Source organism: Bicyclus anynana, chromosome 5 (genome assembly GCF_947172395.1).
Source record: "Bicyclus anynana chromosome 5, ilBicAnyn1.1, whole genome shotgun sequence".
Classification (NCBI taxonomy): domain Eukaryota; kingdom Metazoa; phylum Arthropoda; class Insecta; order Lepidoptera; family Nymphalidae; genus Bicyclus; species Bicyclus anynana.
The window spans coordinates 9,605,666-9,627,379 of record NC_069087.1 but is presented as its reverse complement, the minus strand read 5'-3'; the positions used below and the strand labels follow the sequence as shown (position 1 = coordinate 9,627,379).

The following is a 21,714-nucleotide window of genomic DNA, read 5'->3' as shown; positions in this document are numbered from 1 at the left end:
ACGATCTATTTACTTACCTACAAGTCAAGTTACGAGTAGCTTAATGTTCCGACAACGACGTGCTGATTACTATTTTAATTAGGTATAACTATTTGTGCATAATATTATGTACTGTGTACACTATTACGCAATGACATCTTATCTAAATTCTATGGCACGAATCTAAAAATAAACCTAGTATGTTCTCGTTTCAGGTTTACACAAAATGTTAAATGTCGTTAAACATTTTTATTAAATCACCAACAATAATAATTTTTCGCTTTACTTAACTAACAAGACACACCCTGTACCCACCTATTTGTCCGATAGATTCGTGACCAATTTATTAGTCCTTATTTATTTAGTACGTAGTTACGGATATATATATATCTCTACACACAATAAACTAAACGTGAAAAATAATTTAACACGAATTGTCCGCGATCGCTAAGTAAATTAGATAATTTATTTCATTGAAGTCACAAAGAAGTCGTGCACGACATGGCATTGGATTTTTATTTTGCACTAAAAAGCCTAAACTCGCACATCCCGATCATAATAGTTTGTGTACACACTCATATGTTTTTTTTATCCACAAACAACAACTAGGAAAGCTTGAAAATCTTTTTAATTATGTACCAAGTGATAGTGAAATAACAGGTAGTATATCAGGTAGACAGGTAGAGGTAGGCTGGTTACAACTTACAACTAATGCAGAACCAAGAAATTCGAAAAGGGTAAACCAGTCTCCATACAAATTCGAGCCCAAAAATCAAACGATACAAAGCGTAAATTACTTCATAGAGGTGCATTTGCGCAACTAGATTGGATTTATTTCACATCAAATTCATTGCATTATCTGTGTCAAACTGATAGTTTTTCTAGAGATTTGACATTAATTTTATCAAAATCTCTAGGAAAACTGTGAGTTTGACACATATAATGCAATGAATTTGATGTCAATCGAATACATAAAATTAATTCACTGTCAAACGTATCCGATGACATTGACGTTCACATTCAAACAGCGCAAATTTTCAAAGACACCTGGCAACCAATGTCAATCAATGAAATATGCATTTGCAAAGCTGGATCATTATGAAAATAATGAAATCAGCTCATTATCCCTGTTGGCCAATATTATTTCGACCAAAATTCAAATGGAGTAATCTAGTCAAAATACAAGATTTTTAGTACATTTTTCATTTCTGAATTGTTCTGAAGAGAGGGCCCAATTTCGGACTTCTCCTTTAGAAATTCGTGTCAAATACGATTCCAGTTTAAATATTTATAATTATAATATATTCCCTAGTTAGAGAAACTAATAGAGAAGTTGTATACAAATAGTCCAACAGTAGTGAAATCGTTGCGCATGCATAAAGTTACATTTGAAACAACGAACCGAATTGAGATCATCCGCCTTTCATAGAAGTCTGTTAAAACACAGCCAAACAACTTGCAAAACTGTTATACATATTTAGATGTTGTCTTTGGATGATTAATATAATAGGTGAGTCAATTTATTTTTATGAATATTAATAATCGTTTGTACATTACCCCTCCATTTTGGAAGGGGTAATGTACAAACGATTATTAATTATTAATATTCATAAAAAGATTTTTCCAAAAAAAACTGAAATTGAATGCGATGATCACTTGTGCCTCAGTATTGATGAGCTCGATTACAGTTGTCACATTTTTTTACAAAATCTATGTGTCAAAAGATAGCAAACTTTATTTTATTTTAATATTATATTTAAAATATGTTTTTATTTACATACATGCAAACTTACTTAATAATTCTCACTGTTAAACAACTGTACCTAATCTATATTTACAGAATATTTATGTAGGTATTTTAATTAGTCGTTAATTTTTATTTTTAAATGAAATTAATTCAGGCTAGATTTCATGTCACCATTTGCTATGCATCACAGATAAAAATCTCAAATTACAAAATTATAATTTAATGTAAATCTAAATATGTATAATATTTAAAATATTTTCCTGTACTTTATTGTTATCATAAATTGTAGAGTAGGTACAATTACGTATAAATATCGCACAGTACCGAAAAAGCGCACGATTTTTTTTTATTTTTATGCAGTTAATGCCAACAAGATTCACCATCAATTAATATTAATAGTAATAGTAATGTAAACATTAATGAAAATTAAACTCTCATGCCGTACAATGAAACAAATGAAACCGTAATATGTATATTTGTATAATAACATTATTATCAATAGACACCTACTTAGATTATAATATGTATACCTACCTACTAATTCAATTTACATACTCGAGCGTTGATATATTATCCACGAGTAGTGTGTAGTGTTTACACCTGAATAAGGCTGAACAATGTTATGAGTTAGAAAGTTAAAAGCTTTGAGTTTAACAGAAACTAGAAGTACTTAAATAATTAATTAATCAAAATTAATAAAAAACTGTATGTTTTCAAAAATAGGATTATATTATGTTTTCAAAAATAGGATTTTAATATAAATCGTGCATGTTAAAACATCGACAGGTACATGTTTTATTTATTTTTGGTAATGTTTAACACACCCAAAAAAGTGTTTCGATCTAATTTTAAACGTAAAAGCTTTATTTTATCTCCTCAGGTACCAGCAAGTCGCTATTAATGCACATTAATTTTTTCTTTTTTTTTTGTAAATGTACTCGTATCTAATTTAAAAACAAGAAGTGGATTATAATAATTCAAATTAGCTTGTGGTTATATCGGCTCAGCACATAGATATAGCAACCGCATGTTAGTGTAAATTGCATATATGATAAATTCTGCAAACGGAATCGTCACACCACACAAACGGTCTCTCGTGATATCAAGTAGGTACCTACTACCGAGATTTGGTCACACGTCAGTCCTTTCGGCAAATTCACTAACTTTAAAGTATGTTAGCTACCTAATTAACATCAAAGCAATAACGGCCGCATTTTCCGTATTCAGTAAAGCCTTTTGATAATACGAAACCACGAGTGAGAAGAATTACTAAAAATACCTAGTTGATATTAGTAGTTCCAGCTGGCCTATTCACTAACTTTGCCGTATATTAATGGTAATATACTTTCATATATGTCCATTAACAAAACAAAGTGAATACATAATAGTACTCGTGCCTACCTTGTATAGGTACTATTATGAATTCTATGATGATACTTTATTAGTGATTACCTACTAACTTGAACCCTGGTCATGATTTTCAAACAATAACGAAAAAACTTAACTTGTGACTTAAAATTTTATCTAATTTATCATCATCCATAATTTTTAAATTTTTTTATAAAACTTCTCTTAAACTGCAGGATATAATCCTAATATATGGGAATTTGGATTATATGCTGTTAGGTTAGTAAAAGATCTGACGTATCCATTAATTTTAGTTAAAATGTCTAATCTTGGTTAAATTAAATTAAAAATAGGTTAAATATTTAATGAGCTCAGTATCAGGCCACTTGAAGTCTTTCTTTTTAAATTCATCTGTAAACCCACAAATTACTTTAAAATAAGTAACATATATTATTAGGAACGCCAACTTTTATATAAAACTAGCGGACCCGGTCAAGCTTTGTTTTGACATAAGTGCACTTATTCTCTATCCCTACTCTACCCTTCTATACCTCTTCCCCTACCCTACCCCTACCCTACCCTACCCTACCCTACCCCTACCCTACCCCTACCCTACCCTACCCCTACCCTACCCCTACCCTACCCATACCGCTTGACTCTTAAACGTTTGTATGGGAAATAGAAAAGGGCAGTTTTTAGGATTTTTCCGGATATTATTTAAATTTTTCTCACCTTTTAAACCTACCCTGTACCTCCACGAACATTTCAAGACCAAGATAAGATAAATCCGTTAAGCCGTTCTCGAGTTTTAGCGAGACTAACGAACAGCAATTCATTTTTATATATATAATATAGATCACATGAACGTTACGTTTAGTTTATTAATTTATTAATTACTAATACAGAGCCACTCAGATCATAGATAGAAAATAACTCGAACTCAGGTTTTATTTTATTAAAACTAAGCCACACATACAAAATGTAAACAAAAGAAATAATCTTAACATATTTTATAAGACGTATCTATTACCCAAATACACCAAAATGACAAATCAATTTGGCACTTCCATATTATCATTAAAGAACAATGACTAATTTTCGTGTTACTCACACCTTTACTTGCAAATACAAAAGATTAGATATAATATAATACTTGATATAGCATTAAGTAGAACTCTCAAAAGTATTATGTAAGATCAATTATCAAATTTATTAAGAAAACCTCCTACGTTCTAGTCTGTTTCGCACATCGGGGGTTCCGTTAACTACATCTAAAATGATCGAAAAATACTTACTATTTTATACATAATTAGGAAATACGAAATATACAACCAATTTGAATTTAACACAGTTACTGAAGTAACTTCTTCTGCAAGTACTTAATCTTAACGTTATAATTTCCTCTGGGTAGATTATTTTCAGATTAAACGAACCTTAATATAGGGTAATACTAATTTTTTACATATTTAGAAGAACTAAATCATTGAATTTCCCTAAACCTACCTATAATACACACACAGACACAGTTCCACGTAGTCGAAGGCGCGGATGAAACCAATTTTACAAGATAGAGTAGATCGTACTCGTAGGTACCTAATGGCCCGAAATTCATGTGGGCGAATCCGAGGTAGGTACCTACCTAATAATCTTTCACGAGCTAACGACTGGGTTAATTACGACAATTCCTAAAGGTCAAGTTATTGATATCAAGGACATGGATAGATATACCAATAAAACCGTTAATAAACGTTCAACACAGCGCGTAAATATCCAAGTAGATTATGAGGCATACATCATACATATCTGTAATAATAGCGAAATATATTTTAAAATATTGCAAGGTATCTTTTGGTATAAAACTACGAGTATATTACTAAATTCTTAATGAAAGCAGAAAACAAAGAAAACAAACCATGACACTTGTGTTCTTACGAAAACCTACATAAATAAAATCAGCTCAATGAATAAAAAAAATCTTTTATTTATTATAATAGATTTATTTTATTAATTGAACTGATTTTTCCTTATGTATTGTATTTTCCTTTTCCAAATTTCTATTTCTTCATTTAGAAAAGTTACAAACATTTCACACAGAATAATATCTTATTCTATGTTTACTAAATTTATATATACCTACTTAATACCTACATGTATACGGAACTGCCTATAAAATATATTCTAGGCTTAAAACAAATGAATACTGTAATTAACTTTTTTAACGTTCTTTTTTCAGGTGCATTTTTGATACCATACTTCATAGTACTCCTAATATGCGGCGTGCCTATGCTCTTCATGGAACTGGCTATAGGTCAATACACCGCTCATGGACCCATCGGCGCGCTCTCACAAATATGCCCGCTATTCAAAGGTAAACTTTCATTACGCAACGGCGACAATTATTCGGTACAAGGGCGGCAAATACATAACACAATGAACAGCAATATATAAGTACTTATCGCAGTTACTGGTGGAACCCTTGCATACTCGTGGTAACAATTTGTTACATACTGCAGTATTTGAAGCCTGCATAAGAACAGATGATGGAGAATAGTATATATTATGATGTTAAAAGTATACACAATGTAGGTATATCATCAATATTCATTGAAGTAAAATTGAAGAAGTGTCTGAAGTGATTTCAAAATAACTGAGTCTGTTTAGGTGCTTTAGCTTTTTTAATGTACTCGTAATCGTAATATAGCCTTTTAATATTTTTATCTGTATGTCTGTCTGTTTTCTATTTGTCTGTCCTAATCTCTGGAACGACTAAACAGATCCTAATGCGACTTTCACTGGAAGATAGAGGAGGTTGAGATGGAGCAACATACTCGTATATGCTACTTTTTATACCGAAAAATACATACATAGTTCCCGCGGGATTTGTGAAAAACAAAATCTCTTGCGTACGAATTGTAGGTAGGTACAAATGTAGGTAGGTGTTATCTATGTATTATTATTTATTTAGTCTCATGACGTGTTTTAATTTCTCACTTTTGATGATTTCTAAGTCATCTTTTGCTCGGGCCATGATTTTCTTAGTAATTCATGTTTTTGAATCCATGTTATATGCAGTACGAGTTTATACGCTATGGCAGGGTAGGCGAACCAATGGCACGCGTGCCATTGATGGCACGCGACACAATATTTTGGGCACGTCGCGGATCATAAAACATGTGTAAAGTAGGTATTTGACATAAATTATTTGTCATCTAACCTGCAGCAACAGAAGTCACACTAATTTTACAATAATTTAATTTATGCGTGTAATAAAAACATTCCAAAATGTACCTCTTTTGTTTACTTTATTTCATAAAGAGTTTTGATAGTATTTATTATTGTTATTCTCCAAATAATCAGAAAGTCAAAATTATTTGATGGCACGCCAATGACCCCATTAAACATTTTTTAGAAAAAATGGCACGTTGATGCATAAAGGTTCGCCTACCCTGCGCTATGGTATACGAGCACTTTGTAAACTTAAGTGAATCGTTGCTGTAAAATCGTTAAATGTAGAGCTCTGTATAGTTTTGATAATATTCTCTTCGTGTCATTTGGAAACCGTATCATCTTATATCATATCTTAGATTATTTTGTCATACGGAAAAGGAACTGATAATACATATATTATTATATGGTGTGCACCTACTATTCATAATTTACTTTTATCGGTCCACAGATTATTTTAACAATATAGGTATATAATACTAGATAGCGTGGGTATATCTCTAATGCCGTATTCCATGACGCATTATGTTTTAGCTTTATAGATATACACACAATACTAGATAACATAAAAAGAAACCTAGGTAGGTACTCTCGTACTTCCTTGTGCTCATGTGCTTCCAAAAATTACGATTAAGCACCTACTTAGAACACTCCTGCTTCGAGAGCACGTTAAAATATTGATCCCGGTTGTTTATTTAAAGAGACTGTTAGTATTACTGAATGAAGAGAGTCCACCACACTGCTCCAATGAGGCTTTGCGAGCGGCAGGCGCAGGCCTTATAACGGGACTTTTAAACAGTCTGTTAAATAATATTAACACTCTATGACTTTTATTCGTTAAGTAAGTAGGTACTTATAGGTGCTAAATGAACCTTCTGTAAATCTGAAAGCTGTTGCACCTGCACACAAGGTCAATAAACACGATTTGTCAACGTTCGATACCGATGCTAACGCGTGACAAGCCAGCTAAAGCATCGTATGAATGTCGTGATAGGTGATTGTAATCGGCGTAAACTTACGTATAGATATCTATCAGTCAAACAAAGGAATTTAACATCTAGACAGGCAACTGTTATTCTTTGAAGTATCTACCTAAGTTGTGGTCATATCAATATTCAGATATCAGCAGGCACCGCATTAGCGACATTCAAATAAGTAAGTATGAGTATTGAGTAGATAGGTACAAGATATATCTAAAAGACAAATTATGAAAATAGTGACATGCATCGGTCAAAATCTATATCTATATTTACGAGTTTAAAAGCGAAATTACGCAATATCGAAAACCTCTCGACACACAAAGATAAAATTTTGCAGGGCCAGGAAAAGAATATATTGTAGGAAATAGTAGTCTGAGTCGGATATGACGTCGCTCGATCTCTTGTTGGCTCGTGCCGACGCTAGGTAGCGCGACTTGTCTCCGTAAAGAGTTGGGAGTTAGAGAGCGGCAGCGATTGGGCGGGAACGACTGGCGATATAAGGTGCTCGAAGTACGGTCGGCTTCAGTATTCCCGTGACGTTCGAGCCGTTTACATTTCTTGTTATGTAATTCTTTATCGTTTACTTGGGATAGGCGGGGAGAATAGCTAGAACAGTGAATGGTGAGTGTTGGCATGTTGGCAGGGATCCCTTAAACATCGGTTGCATGTCACAAGCCTCTGGGACTGCTCAAGGGTCTGCCATTCTTATTTTGGTTACAGTTTGATTTGTTAATCAAGTTGTCCTGACAAATATTGTGAATTTGTTTGACAGTGGTTTACTTATTTTTGTAATCCATTTCCGAGTCTGCTAAAAATATTATAATCAAGTTTAGCCAAAAACGGATTTTGCGACAGGGCCGGATTAAGAAGCTTTAAGGGCGGACGAAATTGTGGGCGTCCGCTAGTAGTTAAGTAACGCATTTTATTGCTATTGTATGAAGTCACTGTATACTAACGCGTTTCCAGTCACTTACTACATTGAAAGCCCAATAGTCTTTCTGAATTACAAACTTTAAAAATGATTTCAGTAGCTACTTCCGCGCTCTAGGTCTTTTCTAGACGGCAATACAGGAAGAACTTACTATTACAAACTTACAAGTGCTCCACGATTTAGATGTAATATAAAATGGAACAAAAAAATAAACAACACTTGTAAACACAAATGTAATAATACTCGTAGAAAAGTTTTTGAATAAGGTTTATATTCCCAATTGAATTAATTGTTTAATTTAGATGTTGTATTTACAGGTGCTGGTGTAGCGAGCGTGGCGATCTCCTTTATAATGTCCACGTACTACGCAGTCATTATCGCTTGGGCCATTTATTACTTCTTCACATCGTTCAAATCAGAAGTGCCATGGGCGAGCTGCTCGAATAGATGGAATACACCGCAGTGTTGGGTTCCTAACCATAACACTAACATCAGTAAACCAAATGGCTCTCAGACTCCCACCGAACAATTTTTTGAGTAAGTATCCATTTATTTTAGTGCGTATTAAAAGTACCTTAGATTTCATTGTTTTGGTCATATGCATATATATTAACATAGTTCAAAATATTCATCTAGAATTCGTATACTTTCAGGAAAAAGGTCTTAAGCATGAGTGACGGTATAGAATTCCCTGGTGGCATGCGGTGGGAGTTGGCAGCTTGTTTAGTTTGTGCTTGGGTGCTGGTTTACTTCGCACTATGGAAAAGTATTAAATCTTCAGCGAAAGTTAGATACATCACTACAACTTTACCGTTCTTACTGATTGTAGTATTCCTTGGTCGATCACTGACATTGGAAGGTGCTAATAAAGGTTTAAAGTTTTTCTTCAAACCTGACTGGGAGCTTCTGAAACAATCAAGACCATGGGTGAACGCTGCCTCGCAAATCTTCAATTCTATCGGGATCGCGTTTGGGTCCATGATAATGTTCGCCTCCTACAATCGTTTCGACAACAACTTCCTCCACGACACGCTGGCGGTGTCGCTAATCAACGCGGTTACTAGTCTCATTGTGGGCATATTCACCTTTGCCACTATTGGAAACATAGCTTTTGAGCAAAACACATCCGTCAAAGACGTCATCGCTGATAGTAAGTAACAGATATTGACTTCCAATCACCTAAAATAATATATATATCATATGCTAGAAATGTATTCAGTAATATGAAAAATATTGTATTCTTTTCCAGGCCCTGGATTGCTATTCGTGGTATATCCCCAGGCTATCGCAAAAATGCCAGCATCACAGCTTTGGGCTGTATTGTTCTTTTTTATGTTCCTCTGTCTTGGATTAAATAGTCAGGTCAGTTGCACTCCTCCTATATTAAATGTAGAATTACAAACATCCAAACATAAAACTTTAATAAAATTGCCAAATAAGATAATATAATATTCACTAAAGGAACGAGTCCGGTCATATAATTCAACTGATTTGGCTTATCGTACTCCGAGCAACCAATGTTATTAAAGCATATAAAATTAATTTTTACTGTAAAAATTTTAATGGTTTTACGTAACAAAAAGACAGACTGAACGACAGTTTATTTTTAGGAGTTATTCTACACCTTAAATATAAAACTTGTAAATTACTATATGTAATTTACAAGCTTGAGCACCAGAGATCAGGGTTGAAATTACGCGTCTGACGACAAAATTACGCTCGTTTGGTCAACCTTAGGAATCTTCATACAGCACGCGCCGATTATAGCCTTTTGTATACGGCCTTAGTAGCTGTCAAACTTTCATTTAAGAAGATTTTTAGTTTATGATCATTGACTGAAACTTATTATTTCATTGTTACAGTTCGCGATAGTTGAAGTGGTAGTGACATCAATACAAGATGGATTTCCTGACATGATTCGCAAACGACTCGTATATCACGAATTACTGGTGCTGTGTGTATGTGCCGTATCACTTATATTCGGGTTACCGCACATAATACACAGTGGCATTTATGTATTCCAACTAATGGACTATTACGCTGCCTCCCTTACCATCACATATCTAGCTTTCTTTGAAATGGTCGCCATAGCATGGTTCTATGGCGTAGACAGGTTGTCTAAAAACATTAAACAAATGACGGGTAGGTACAACTTGATTTAATTCATTCATTTATTCATTTAAAGTTGCATGTAATATTTTTATTGTGAATAATTATTATAAATATTGTTAGGTGTTATTAAGGGTGAATATCTAGTATTAATGTCATTATGTCTCTTATTGCGTAGCGTTTTTGCACTCTTAAGGCTATGGGTTCGAGTTCTGGGTTAAGCTATAAATATATTTTTTCTTTCTTCCATGAAATTAACATTAGCAGAATTTAGGAATCTGGTGCAGCTAAGTCCTCGTACCTCGTAGAGCACGTTAAGCCGTCATCGGTTCCCATTAACATAATATTAGACATCTTTAACAACTGAATAGTGATCGTCACATAGTCTAACATAAAACCAACCCGCATTGTGGTAGGTTAAAGCTAAAAGTTCCCTCTCGTTTAAGGTGAGAGGCCTGTTCCTGTCAAATACCATGGTACTATCTATACTTCACACCATATAGAACGACAGATACTCGTAACACATTAATATTAAATAGGTTTAAAAACGACTCATTTCTTGCAAGTTACTTTAAATTAGATTGAAACAATTGCATTGTTGTCGACTTCCGCCGACATTCATTGTACAAAAAACCGGCGGAAACGGATACAGTCGGCTAGCTACCAGACAGTAATAAAAATATTATTTCAAATAGGCATATACGTATAGCCAACGAACCCAATGTATGCAACCAAGTAAGTATACTCGTGTCTAGCCACAGCCGTAGCCTACCACCAGATCCGTAGGGTTATTATATAGATCGGTGTATCATTCAAATAATAAGTCACTATATCGGTTTTTATCGTATTTTCGTTTATACTCGTATTTTCGTCTTATCATCTGACATGATTATTTGAACGAAATTACGTAAATGACGTGTTTTCGTTAAACATAACGTTACTACTTGCTACTACTACTACTATACTAATGCCACTTTACGTAAAATGACTAACTTTACGTAATAAGTACGAGTATGTTATTTCCTTGAGAACACAACGTTAGATGATTGCAAAAAACAAAAATACGATGAAAAACGATGTTTTGACTTAATATTTGAATGGCAATAACGCTACAGACTTCAGACAATTTAGATCTAATAAATACTACTGTTTGGGAATCGAACCCAGAACCACTTTCACGTGCCAGAAAGACCGTCAAAGGCCAATTCAGACTATACGTAATATATTCCTTTAAATCAAACATTTATCCAAGTAATGTTGTATGGATATAAAAAATATGGTCCTTCACTTATTTTTGTTAAAAAAAACTGCGATGATTTTTTTTCAGGCCAATGTCCTTCGTTGTATTTTCGATTTTGCTGGCTAATAGCAGCCCCGGCTCTTCTGCTGGCGCTTTGGGTGGTCAGCTTGGTGGACTACATGCCGCCCAGTTACCGGCAATACCAGTACCCCGCGTGGGCGCAAGTGCTTGGCTGGACCATCGCAAGCGTGTCCCTACTATGCATACCAGTGTTTGCTATCGTAGCCATAGTCAGATCGCCTGGAACTAGTTTAAGAGAGGTAAGTGACTATTTATCGACATCAATCTTAATTATTATTTATTATTTACTAGCAGACGTTCACAGTTTCACCCACGTAGCTCCCGTTCCCGTGATAATAGTGACAAAATACAGCTTAAGACACTCGCAAATAATGTGGCTTTCTATTGGTAAAATAATTTTAAAATTGGAGATTACCCCTCCATATTTTACCTCTATAAAGTTTTATAAGTATAGATTAGAAATGTATAATACAAATTATTAGGAATATTCAGAATTCATACACACACATATTTAGAATTCATAGCTCATTCAACCTACGTTTTTGAGTTAAAGTTAAAACTGGAGTGTAGTGTATAAACCGAACGAAGTAAGGTTTTAATGTACTATGGTTTTAAACTCTACAATAGACTTAATACAGTGACACCAAAATTTTAAATTCGAAATGACAATCGCGTAAGCATAGGCAGTCAGATGTTTTTAATCAATTGAAATTCGCTATGCACGTCACAATACAAAACAGTTGAACCTCTACAAAAAACATATATAATATTATCATCATATTTGTTATAATTAAAAATATTATATTATAACTAGCGGACGCCCGCGACTTCGTCCGCGTGAAACTCGATGTAAACTTTCAACTACCTCTACCCTACCCTACCCCTACCCTACGTTGAAATTTTTCCTGAATTTTCTTTGCTATAAACCTCACGGAGCCCGAGACCTTTTCAACGATTGCAAAACCGTGGAAATCAGTTCGTGCGTTCTGGAGTTATAGCGTCAGGAGCGAAAACCCGACTTCCCTGGACTTGTCCTTCTCCTGGCTCTAAACTATCTTCCTGCCAATTTTCAGCTAAATCGGTTCAGCCGTTCTTGAGTTGTAAGTGGAGTAACTAACACGGCTTTCTTTTATATATATTATAGATATAGAGCCATAATAGCCTATATACATATAATAGTGGGTATGACCTCTGCCTCCGATTCCGGAAGGTGTGGGTTCGAATCCGGTCCGGGGCTTTCACCTCAAACTTTTCTGTTGTGTGTTTTTAAGAAATTAAATATTACGTGTTTCAAACGGTGAAGGAAAAACATTGTGAAGAAACCTGCACACCAGAGAATTTTTTTCATTCTCTGCGTGTGAGAAGTCTGCCAATTTTATGATACAGCTGATATAATGACTGTACATGTTACCTAATTATGAATATGTTATAAATCTTTAATAACAAACCCTTTTCCGTTTAAACATTATGTTTTTTGTTTTGTTTCAGAAATTACGTAATTCAATACGACCAACGTCGTTGTGCGACTGTGGAATTGCTGATTGTGATTTATGCTGCTCAGAATCTGAACCGCCCGACGATAAAGTGACGATCACCTAGTCTTCGATTTAAATACTTACATCTTAAATAAGTATCAATATAGTTAAGGTCTCTTGTACCTATTGAAACATAGAGTGTCATCTAGAACAATGATAATTATACAATGATAACAAACTCAAACAAGACAAGCGATGATCATTTTATATAAATTATCTTGAATTCACTCATGAGCCTGTTCTCGACCTCAAAGTATGATTTAAAATATGTGCTCTTGTAACAGTGACATAGTTTATAGCACTTCAACTGACGGTAAATAGGTACTTCAGTGGACTTCAAACAGATCTGTTGATTGCAGTAGGTTAAATGAGTGGCTAAGTATATATTATTTATCATACAGATTAATCAGTCCTATGTGTATTACAATCTTTTGTTTTACTAAAAATTTTAATGTCAAAATTGGTTAATATGTGGGTTTTATTGATACGAGTAGATTAAAATTTAATTGGGTTACAAATGGTTAGCAAAACATCAATAAACAAACAAATGCTCAGTATCTATGTTGATTAAGCAGGCCAAGCAAGCATGATGGTTAAGCAGGTTAGACAGGTAAAAAAATAACATTTTTTAAGGTTCAATAGCTATGCAAGGCATGGACTCATTAAGAAATACAACACATGAAAGTTCATTGATTTTATTATTTTTCTTATATAAATAACTGAATAATATATTTAATTGTTACCAATGCCAATGCCCTGAACTACCTTTGGCAAAATATGACACAGTTTGCATCTTAAAGATTTATAGGATAAATTTTATATCTATAGTACTTTGTAAACATTCCATTAGATTATACTTTTAATAATTACATAATATATTGTCCCTTTGTCTTTATACCTGCTACTGTGATCTAACACATTCCAAATACGAGTAAATTTATCTTGTTTTATAAAAAAATATTATAATTATTCCTTTTTTCTAACATTGTTAGAATATTACACAAATGGTATCAGTAACCCTAAACACATTAAAACCAGTAAGTACTACAGAGTACACCAGCATAATATAAATTTAATAAAGGGCTAATTAAAATAGTTTTATTGTAGAGTTAAACTCTATTAGTCCAAGATTTAAATGTGAATTGTATGAAATACTTCTATGTAATGTAAATAATATTTTTAGTGTTTAAACCATTGTGAGTAGTACTCATACTTATAACTACTTACTATAGACGGCTGAAACTCCCAGTAATTTTCTTAAGAGTGTTATGAGCTAAGTATAGGGAGTAGTTATAGAATTTGTTGTGAATAAAAATAAATGTGATACAATATTTAAAAGAAAATACACAAGTAAACAAAGTTATGCATTTTATTAATTAATTTCAACAAATACCCTGTAAAATAATATTGGTTATTTAATACTAGCGGACGCCCACAACTTCGTCGCCGTGCTATTTGATGTTAACTTTCAACTGCCCTATCCCTACCCTCTGTCATAAAAGTTGAGGAGTAGAAGGTTAGCTTGGTATGGACATGTAATGCGTAGAGAAGAAAGTCATATAACTAGTAAAATGTTGAATGTGCAAGTGGAAGGTCATAAGAGGAGAGGAAGGCCAAAGAAGAGACGGTTGGATTGTGTGAAAGAGGACATGTGTGTAAAAGAAGTGGATGATTAGTTGACAAGTAATAGAGACAAATGGAAAAGTTTGACATATTTTTCTGACCCCACTTAAGTGGGATAAGGGTAAGGTGATGATGATATATAGATAGGTACTTGCTATTATAGTCTCTCATCAATCTTCTAAGAGAAATTTATGATTTGATTTCAAAAAAAGGCAGAATCTCTTTATGAATGCCTAAAAGTATGTTTCATGACAAAGATTGCTTTTCTTAGTGTAAGAGTGTGAAAAATATTTTGACAAGATATTCAACAAACATTTAATGATTCAGTAATAAACCATTTAAAAAATTAGAGCCGCTTTGAAAACTTTCTGATAAGCACAAAAACATAAGCTTTGTCTTTTTCTTAATTTATACCAAAATGACAAAGGCAAATCTTGTCAAAATTTGACACTTTGGGTGGTAAAAACAGCTCTTAGTATATAATGTATTATAATAACCTTTTCACTTCTTTCTCCTCTTTGGGGTGCCACAATTAACTTCTGCTGCTTCATCTTCACTGCTGCTCACTACTTCTTCAATATCACAGTCTTCTGCAAAATAGATAACCAAAGAACTATGAGCTCTTGCTAAAATTAAACTATTGATTGTAATTAAACCATTGTTCTTGTTGTAGAATCCCAACAGTGAAAGAATATTTCAAATTGGTTCAGTAATACCAGAGCAGACCATACAAAAAAAACAATCTTTACTCAAGTACCTAGACAATATAACCGTTTTCCCCCCAAAGGGCAGAAAACGATTATTTAGGTTTCAGCCGAAGCTTGATCCACTTACGAGATTACCCTCCAAATTTTGCCCGTTTGCAGTGTTCCTACCCTACATTTCATTGGGTAAATGAGGTTTTGACATAACATCACGCCGTCATCCGCCGGCATGTCGCTTGACAGTTGTCAATGTCAATCAGTACTCTCGTAAGCCGGCAAGGCATGAAATTTTAGTGGATCAAGCTTCGGCTGAAACCTAAATAATCGTTTTCTGCCCTTTGGGGGGAAAACGGTTATATTTAGGTGTTCGAGCCTTCAGCTTGATCCACTTACGAGATGTGTTTATATTCTGCCGGCGATGGCAAGGCGTACTGTGATGACCATTTTTTATGATAGTAAAAGAAATGATAATCATTATACATGTAAATTAATGATCAACGACGTTTAAATTATCAGTATATTATCAGTGATTATCATAGAGACAAAATATTTTTCTCATCTCTGAAGTAATTAACTAGATATCAAATTTAATTGATATTAAAATTATTGTCATTTAATTAATCACAGTTATTAATGTAGATTACACCCAAAAGTAACACACATATTTTTATTAATTGATATTTTATTTAATGGTAAAAACAAAACCTATACAACCCATATATTCATTTAAATTGGTGTAAATATGCTGCACTTAATGCTGTAAAGTAGTAAAGTAAACCTCAAAACATCTGAGGAACTTCTTCAAGACAGCGTAGATATATTGACTACCCACTTTAAATTTCTATTGTATTTTATTAAATCTGTATTTACAGATGCTTTTAAAATATCTGAGAAAGCTGAAAACGTGCTAATTTCAATAAGCTTCGCAGTTATACCGAAATGACTGCGAGCAGCTACTTTAATCTTTGTCTTCTGCTAGACATAATAAACAAACCAGATTCATTGACATGTCCAATAATTTCTTTACCCAAATATAACAAATTTGTAATATCAGTTTGTACTAATAGATATAGCCCTCTGACTACATAAAGTTAACCAAACCAATGTTTGATCTGTATTTTGTCAGAACCGTACTGTGTATAGTCAAAACATGAACTCTCCACTCAAGATAAAAACAAGGAGTGACATGCTACTTAAAATAAGCTATCAGTTGAGTATATAAATAGACTCATAGGTGACCAACCATGTTAGAGGTATTGGTTTTAAAATTGGTTTCAATGCTAGTCTAACTTTAGGTTGATCAAGTACCTAGGTAATTATCTACTCGATAATTTTTGGGTTTATAAACCTATTTGACTAAGGATTTCTAAAGATCTGAGTACGAGTTCTGATTTATTTATTAAGTATTTGCAAAAATGAAGTCCTACCGAAGTAGGATCTAACTGTTAACCCATTCCAACATATCCAGGCTTGATTACACGTATTAATTGTGAATTTACGCCAAGCTGTTTCTAAAATATTCTGTCCTCTGTTGCCAAGGACCTTAGTAGTACAGCAAGCACATACAATATGTTACTGAATGTGACCTGTTGGTACTCGCGAAAGAAATGTTAGATTGTTAATTGTAAATGGTTGGCTCTTGGTTCTCTGGTACAATGGAGACCTGGAGAAGAGGAATATCATAAACTTTCTCTCCTATCTGGAGCTACCAGAAGATAGGTTCTCAAGCAGTGATTAAGATGTCTCGAATTATAGGTACTAGCGTTGAAGATGGAAATAAGCTAGGGCCACCACAGCCTTTAGTTTAAGTCTTTGCTGAAGACGTCGACGAATGGGCAATACTAGAAAAGTAATCATATCATATTTTAAATACTAGAAAAGTAATCATATTTTAGATTGGTTAGATCACTGCCCTTGTACTGGTAAACAAGTCTACTTCTGGTTTTTCCATCACCTTGAATGTTGTCTGAAGAGCTTCGTAACTTTAGAATTTAATCTTGCAATTCTAATAATCGGTATAGACCCGTCTATAATCCCAGAAAAGTACCTGGCTTAGGTATATTTGAAGCTGGTTAGCTAAATCTAGAATTTACTGCTTAATGCAAAGAGGTATAGATTTATAGATTTGTTATCTTCTTAAAATATTGCATACTGCATACAGTTTTTTCTATCTAAGGTCCTTTCTTTCTCATAGAAAATCCAATACAATGAATAATATCTCTTTAAGCTTGTATCAAACATGTTGCCGTTCATTTTAGAAACTGTTTATGAATATTAAGTTTCTTATAGTTCTCTACTGAATCCTACTGCATCTGATGTTATAAAATTTCAAGTAGATGGTCTTCTCTAATACGTATGCAGATATATTGTATAATGTATACTGAATGAGGCGAGGAGCATGCATAATTTATAAATATTATACACTGCTGTTGCAAGCCACCATGCCCACCAGCGAAATTTCTTTATGAGTAAGTAGCATTTCTTGACTGTTCTTTTGTACTGTCTTTGGCGACATACAGGCGATTTTCCTATTTGTGTTGACATGAGATTGAATTTTCGATAGTTTATATAGATACCACCCAATATTGGGTAGCTGTATCTACCACCTATATGATGAATAGAGGCAGTATGCTTGAATCGTTGTTAAAAAGAATATCATCTATAAGTAAAGTAACTAAGTATAAGTAGGATGAAATCTGAATTACTTAGCTAAATATATATCCATTAACAAATCTATACAGAGTTATCATTCTACAAAGTAGACATTTTTCAAAAGTTTAAGAACAGAAACCGTCTATGAGGCAGGGAAAGATGTGGCTTGTGATACCTTTGCCTGTACGTTCAAGATATATAAAGCGACGGAATGATTGTATCGGCAAATCAAATAAGCTTTTGTGGGCAAGAGTAATTAATTAATACGGCCATATTTTCCCCTTGAAGGAGAAGGAAATATTTATTCGTTCCTAACTCTCTTAATTTCCCCACAATATATGTATTATATGAAAAAATTTCCATAGATTAATTTTAAATCTATCATATATGACAGATTGACAAACTTAGAGAAGAAATGCAAACAAAGTGTAATTTTAGATCCAGGCACACTTAATTAAGTGCATGAATATTTTGAGCACTAAGATCTTTTCTGACTTCAAATATAATTTATTTATTTTTCCTTCTCATATTTAGTTCGTGGACATTTTCTCGAGCCATAGCTTCTATGGAGTGACCTGTTTTAATTGGGTCTGGTACCGGGAATCGAACCCGAGCCTTTATGTGTGAGCCAAGTATCTAGCCAATAATGACTAACCCATACCGGAAAATATTTATTTATTACATCTTGCATTTTAATATGATAAAGCCAGTTGACTTTCGGTGGCTAAATGGGTGTTGTACAGTGAAATACATTGCAAAAGATTATGGAATCTCTTATTTGAGGCTTTATAAATAGGTCTCAGGCATTTATGATTGCCACCCTTTTTGTATCTAAAGTGCAGTCATGTATCACGAGTATCTGAAGTGCAACATTTACTGTCACTGTCACTGCATTATGAAGTGATTGTCTGTGAACGCGGGGTCATCTTTGCTAATGCACTATTTAGTATTATCTTCAGTCAAGTGAAGACTGGACTGTTGTTGTATATTCGAATATTCGCCAAGCTTCTGAGAATGATATCCTTGCTTGGCTAGGAATTTTTACTGCATGTCCCATTTTGCTTTAAGATAAAGTATTTATCAAAATAAAAAGATTAGTTTCCTGGTCTTGCTTGTCTTGCTAAGATAATCTTCTAACTGAACGGGAGCAATCCAACAACATTCAGTATTTATATACTCTAATACCATTGTATGATGCTTGGTTCTAAGATTTTATTACGTTGCTCCAATAAACTTTCTGTGCAAAGTAAATTTTTCTTTCGATACAGTCAAGACGAGGCAACTTCGTCCATCCAAGGCCATCAACTGGATCTCTTAATATATACAAAGCCTCTCAAAATAGAGGAAGGGCAGTAAGGACAAAGAACATCCGTTTTAAAGAACCTATTATCGTATGCATCGATCAGAAAGATTTGTTTTATTGTTGAAAGTAGGAAATAAATCAGGACTCACAGCAGTAGTTAAATAATTATGTTAGCTTCAAATGATAAGTATGCTTCTGCGTTCTCTAAGCCCATGTGAGCTTTAGACACTATAAACATGCGGTAGATGGAGAGTAGGTATAGTGAAACGCAGTAAACGCGTAATTTTCATATTCCACTGAAATCTTTTCTTCGAACACATCCAGGTTTGATGTGTTACCAAGGAGCTTCAATATTGTTATAAATTCATCAAGCATTTATAACTTTATTAAAGACTCCCAATCAACTTGAGTTATGTATTCCATGATCTATAAAGATCGTCATTAAGCTGATTACTGACGTTCAGGGACCCTGGTAATTGAAGAGTACCCAAATACGCGCCTTAGACTTCAGGCGCGCAGCCAACAAGGCAGCTGTCAGAGGTCACTTAAAGGACAAGCAAATAGCAAATAGCTGACAAATAGGCATCGTAAACGCCGGCCGTCTCAGCCAAAGCATCGACGGTCAACTCAGATGACGTCTCAGTTAGCGAATCAGCCGTGCAGCCTATATTCCAGGCGACGCGTTGGTCAACATCCCAGACGACGCGTCAGCCGATATTTTAGACAACGTCTCAATCAGCGAATCAGCCGACATCTCAAACGACACGTCAGCCGACATCTCAGATGAAGTCCCATTAAACGACACCTCAGCCTCAGTCTGTGCGACCGACGTCTGCACAGCCGACGTCTCAGCCGACGTCTGTACAGCCGACGTCACAGCCGACGTCTGAGCAGCCGACGTCTCAGCCGACGTCTGATCAGCCGACGTCTGAGCAGCCGACGTCTCAGCCGACATCTCGGCTGACGTCTCAGCCGACGTCTGAGCAGCCGACGTCTCAGCTGACGTCTGCGCAGCCGACATCTCGGCCGACGTCTCAGCCGACGTCTGAGCAGCTTGACGTCTGCGCAGCCGACATCTCGGCCGACGTCTCAGCCGTAGTCTGAGCAGCCGACGTCTCAGCCGACGTCTCAGACGACGTCCCAGGTGGGACGTCATCTGCTCATCATTCAGTAGGACTATACAGCGAGTCTGCCGTCCAAAGAGCGGGCATTCGCTAAGATGAAATAGAGAAAAACTCTCATTCAGTATAGATCTACATAGCAAGTCTGCCGTCCGAAGAGCGGGCATTCGCTAAGATGAAAAAGCTTGTCGGGAGTCACGTGGACACTCGACAGCGAACAATACACATCGGTCGTACAAGATGGCTACGATTTTTTCGTTACTGTCTTCATTTGGTAACTAGGTCTATCCAGCGAGTCTACCGTCCGGAGAGCGGGTATTCGCTTAGAATTGAGAATAATCTCTCATCTAACTAGACCGTTGACAAAAATATTCTCCAACAAATTTCACTGTGCACTATCACTATTTATTAATATTAACATTTAACACTGCTCACTTAACAAAATTTGAAGACGTACTGATTGACATTGACAACTGTCAAGCGACATGCCGGCGGATGACGGCGTGATGTTATGTCAAAACCTCATTTACCCAATGAAATGTAGGGTAGGAACACTGCAAACGGGCAAAATTTGGAGGGTAATCTCGTAAGTGGATCAAGCTGAAGGCTCGAACACCTAAATCTCGTTTTTTGTCAGTTCATCACTTTTCACAACCTACCCAAAGCATAAAAAAAAATAATTATTATTACTTTTTATGGAAACTTTTAAAACATTGTGAAGCAACATCTAAGAAAACTGGCTGCATTCTCCTACTACTCTCGACTCCAATTTCTTTCAAAAAAAAACAATCGTGTACAAAAAGAAAGTTTTTCAAAAGAGTAGGTATTAAAACCTATCTATTTCTGAATTGATATTGTTTACTTACCGACATCGCCATCGTTTCCGTTAACTTTCTGAGTAAGTTTATCATTAACAGTTTGGCGAAATGCTTCTAAAGATATAACCAGATGGTCTGGGTCTGTATTAGTCACGTTTTCAACTGTATCTATAATTTGATCATTCTCGAATATATCTAATTTTATTTTAAACATAATTGTATCAAATTATCGTATTTTCAAATTCAATTCAATTTCAATTTTCAAAGTTAAAACAAATAACTTCAACAAAATAATTTAAAAAAATCAAAACACAGCACA

General features: G+C 34.6%; 1 protein-coding gene and 1 long non-coding RNA gene across 2 annotated transcripts in view; one reads left to right on the top strand and one right to left on the bottom strand.

Moving 5' to 3' along the window:
• The window catches only part of LOC112052599 (sodium- and chloride-dependent GABA transporter ine), a 22,067-nt gene extending 7,534 nt beyond the window's left edge, over positions 1-14,533 (top strand). The window contains exons 3-9 of the mRNA XM_024091749.2: positions 5,307-5,441; positions 8,527-8,746; positions 8,863-9,359; positions 9,459-9,571; positions 10,072-10,351; positions 11,646-11,878; positions 13,128-14,533. Coding sequence (XP_023947517.1) covers positions 5,307-5,441; positions 8,527-8,746; positions 8,863-9,359; positions 9,459-9,571; positions 10,072-10,351; positions 11,646-11,878; positions 13,128-13,238 — 1,589 coding nt within the window. The 3' untranslated portion in view covers positions 13,239-14,533. The remainder of the gene's footprint in view (positions 1-5,306; positions 5,442-8,526; positions 8,747-8,862; positions 9,360-9,458; positions 9,572-10,071; positions 10,352-11,645; positions 11,879-13,127) is intronic.
• Positions 13,854-21,714, bottom strand: LOC128198097 (uncharacterized). The gene is made up of 2 exons (XR_008250842.1): positions 21,444-21,714; positions 13,854-15,387 (listed from the first exon to the last, which is right to left on the bottom strand). It is a non-coding gene; the product is annotated as an uncharacterized LOC128198097 (long non-coding RNA).